Source organism: Chenopodium quinoa, unplaced genomic scaffold (genome assembly GCF_001683475.1).
Source record: "Chenopodium quinoa cultivar QQ74 unplaced genomic scaffold, ASM168347v1, whole genome shotgun sequence".
Lineage (NCBI taxonomy): Eukaryota > Viridiplantae > Streptophyta > Magnoliopsida > Caryophyllales > Amaranthaceae > Chenopodium > Chenopodium quinoa.
The window spans coordinates 6574580-6577325 of NW_018745448.1; the positions used below are offsets into that span (position 1 = coordinate 6574580).

Genomic DNA, 2746 nt, shown 5'->3' on the forward strand with positions numbered 1-2746 from the left:
GAGCAGATCAGATTAAATTTAAGCAAAGCAGAGCAGAGCAAATTTTAGGATAGCATAGCAAAGCAGAGCAGAGCATATTTCAACATTATTATTAATACTATTATTAATGTTATTATTATTACTGTTGTTGTTGTTGTTGTTGTTGTTGTTGTTGTTGTTGTTGTTGTTGTTGTTGTTGTTGTTGTTGTTGTTACTACTACTACTACTACTACTACTACTACTACTACTACTACTACTACTACTACTACTACTACTACTACTACTACTACTACTACTACTACTACTATTACTAGTATTATTATTATTATTATTATTATTATTATTACTATTATTACTATTACTATTATCGTTTTTATTATTTTTATTATTATTATTATTATTATTATTGTTACTATTATTACTATTACTATTATCGTTTTTATTATTTTTATTATTATTATTATTATTATTGTTATTATTGTTATTATTATTATTACTATTATTACTATTATTACTATTACTACTATTACTATTATTACTATTATTACTATTACTATTATTACTATTATTACTATTACTATTATTATTATTACTATTATTATTATTATTATTATTATTATTATTATTATTATTATTATTATTACTATTGTTATTATTATTATTATTTATATTATTATTATTATTATTATTATATTGTTATTATTATTATTATATTGTTATTATTATTATTATATTGTTATTATTATTATTATTGTTGTTGTTTCTTTTGAGCAGAGCAGGGCTCAGCAGAGCAAAGCAAAGCAAAGTAGAGCAAAGTAGCTCTAAAGAATGGGGCCTATGTTTATTTAATATTGATTTATCTTTTAATTCTAAAATAAGTATCATTCAACAAAATGATCTAGCAAAGAATCTTTCCTCCCCTCTTTAGCCCTACATTATGAAAATTCAGGCCAATTCACTGATTCTAATTAAAGGTTTATTACATACACGTAGATCATATGGATCATATATTAGATTCACGAGTTTTCTAACTTTTTTCCTGTCAATTAATATGAAGTATTCCCGTCTTTTAAACTAGGGAATCAACTTTAAACGCGCAACAAGCACAACTGGAACAATATGAAGTTTAGGAACAATATGGAATAAGAATATAAATAAAGCAAAAAAGGTATGTTATATGCTGCAAAATTTCAGCTATAAAAACCCCATCTGCACAACATTTTACCCAAATCAAACCAAAATCTAGAGCAATCTATTATTACATTACTAGTACTTACAATTTGTCTTTTTATTGATCAACAATCGAAAGACTAAAAACAGAACTAGAAATGTATTCCTTTAGAGAAAACAGAAGACCTGTTAGAACTGCAGTTGCATCTCCTGTTTCATTTTCTGCTGCTGATAACAATCGGCACTCTGCGAATCACTGGTCTAACAACTTCGGAGAATTAAGGAAAACACCTGATCATTATGCTCCTTATGCTGCAGTTCCTGCAACTCATTATAATCTGTCCTCTAACAATAGTTTTGCTCAATCCTCTTTTCCTGCTACCAATAATTCATCTGTTGCTGCTGGTTCTGGTTCTGGTTCTGGTTCTGCTTTACATTCGATAGCCACCACGTCGAAGGAGATCATTTCTTTCCACTCATCCACCAAATGGAAAGAATATCTTCAAGATTCTAAGCAGTCCAACAAGCTGGTTAGTGAATATTCGTAATAATAATGTGACAACTATATCTGGATGTAGATAGTACAATAACTATTTTGTGTATATGGGATTCTAACTTTTTGCTTCATTGTTTTAAGGTTGTGGTATACTTCACGGCTAAATGGTGTGGACCTTGCCGGTCCATGGAGCCGACTATCAAAGAATTTGCTGCTAAGTACAACAATGTCGAATTGGTCAAGATTGACGTGGATGAATTATTTGTAAGACCCGTAGCTTAGACCCCCTTTTCTTAGCAAACTTGTACATATTTTTCATGCTTAATCTTGCAAACATAAAAAGCTTTCCTTTATTTATTTGTACACTTTGCTAACTTATTCTATTGAATGAATGTAAACAGAATGTATCGTGTGAGTATGAAATACAAACAATGCCAACATTCTTGTTCATGAAGAATGAAAAACAGATCGATAAGGTTGCTGGCGCAAAAACAGAAGATCTTCAAAGGAAAATTGAGAAACACAGAGCGAATTGATACCTAGAGTACTTTTATAACTACGTGTTCCGGAGTATTAAAAATTATTTATCATTCGAAGATGAGTTAGGTTGGCCTATTTCGAAAGCTAGGCTAGCGTATTATTTTACGAGTATTCATTTTAGGGATTCTTTATCGATTACTTTCTAGAGTTGTATCTTATATTCAAATTTAGCTTAGGAACATTTTTCTTTCAATTTCCCATATTTGGGACTGCTGTATTACCTCATAGTCAAATGAAGAATTGCATTTTCAAATAGCAATGTGTCCATTCATGATTATTGTTGAGCTTTAACAAATTAACAATTAAGCCGCAAAAGAATGGATACAGAAAGGGGTGGAAAAAAAAAGACATGATACAATGTCACACAAAACATAGAGGATACTAGTACAACAAATTAATATTGTAATAAATTAAATTATGTACACTTTATAAATATATACAGCGTAAGATATTTGAAAGACAATTGATACAATTGAAGCATGAATATGGTTGTTCAAATTGAACACTCGCATATTATATACTTCCTCCGTTCTTTTTTTATTGTACCATGAGAGATTTCAC

General features: G+C 29.1%; 1 protein-coding gene across 1 annotated transcript; it reads left to right on the forward strand.

Moving 5' to 3' along the window:
- Positions 1–1187: 1187 nt before the first annotated feature.
- Positions 1188–2440, forward strand: LOC110713660 (thioredoxin H1-like). Its single transcript, XM_021892121.1, has 3 exons — positions 1188–1679; positions 1787–1909; positions 2047–2440. The coding sequence occupies exons 1-3, from the start codon at positions 1308–1310 to the stop codon at positions 2179–2181; spliced, it is 630 nt and encodes a 209-aa protein (XP_021747813.1). The 5' UTR covers positions 1188–1307; the 3' UTR covers positions 2182–2440.
- Positions 2441–2746: the final 306 nt, after the last annotated feature.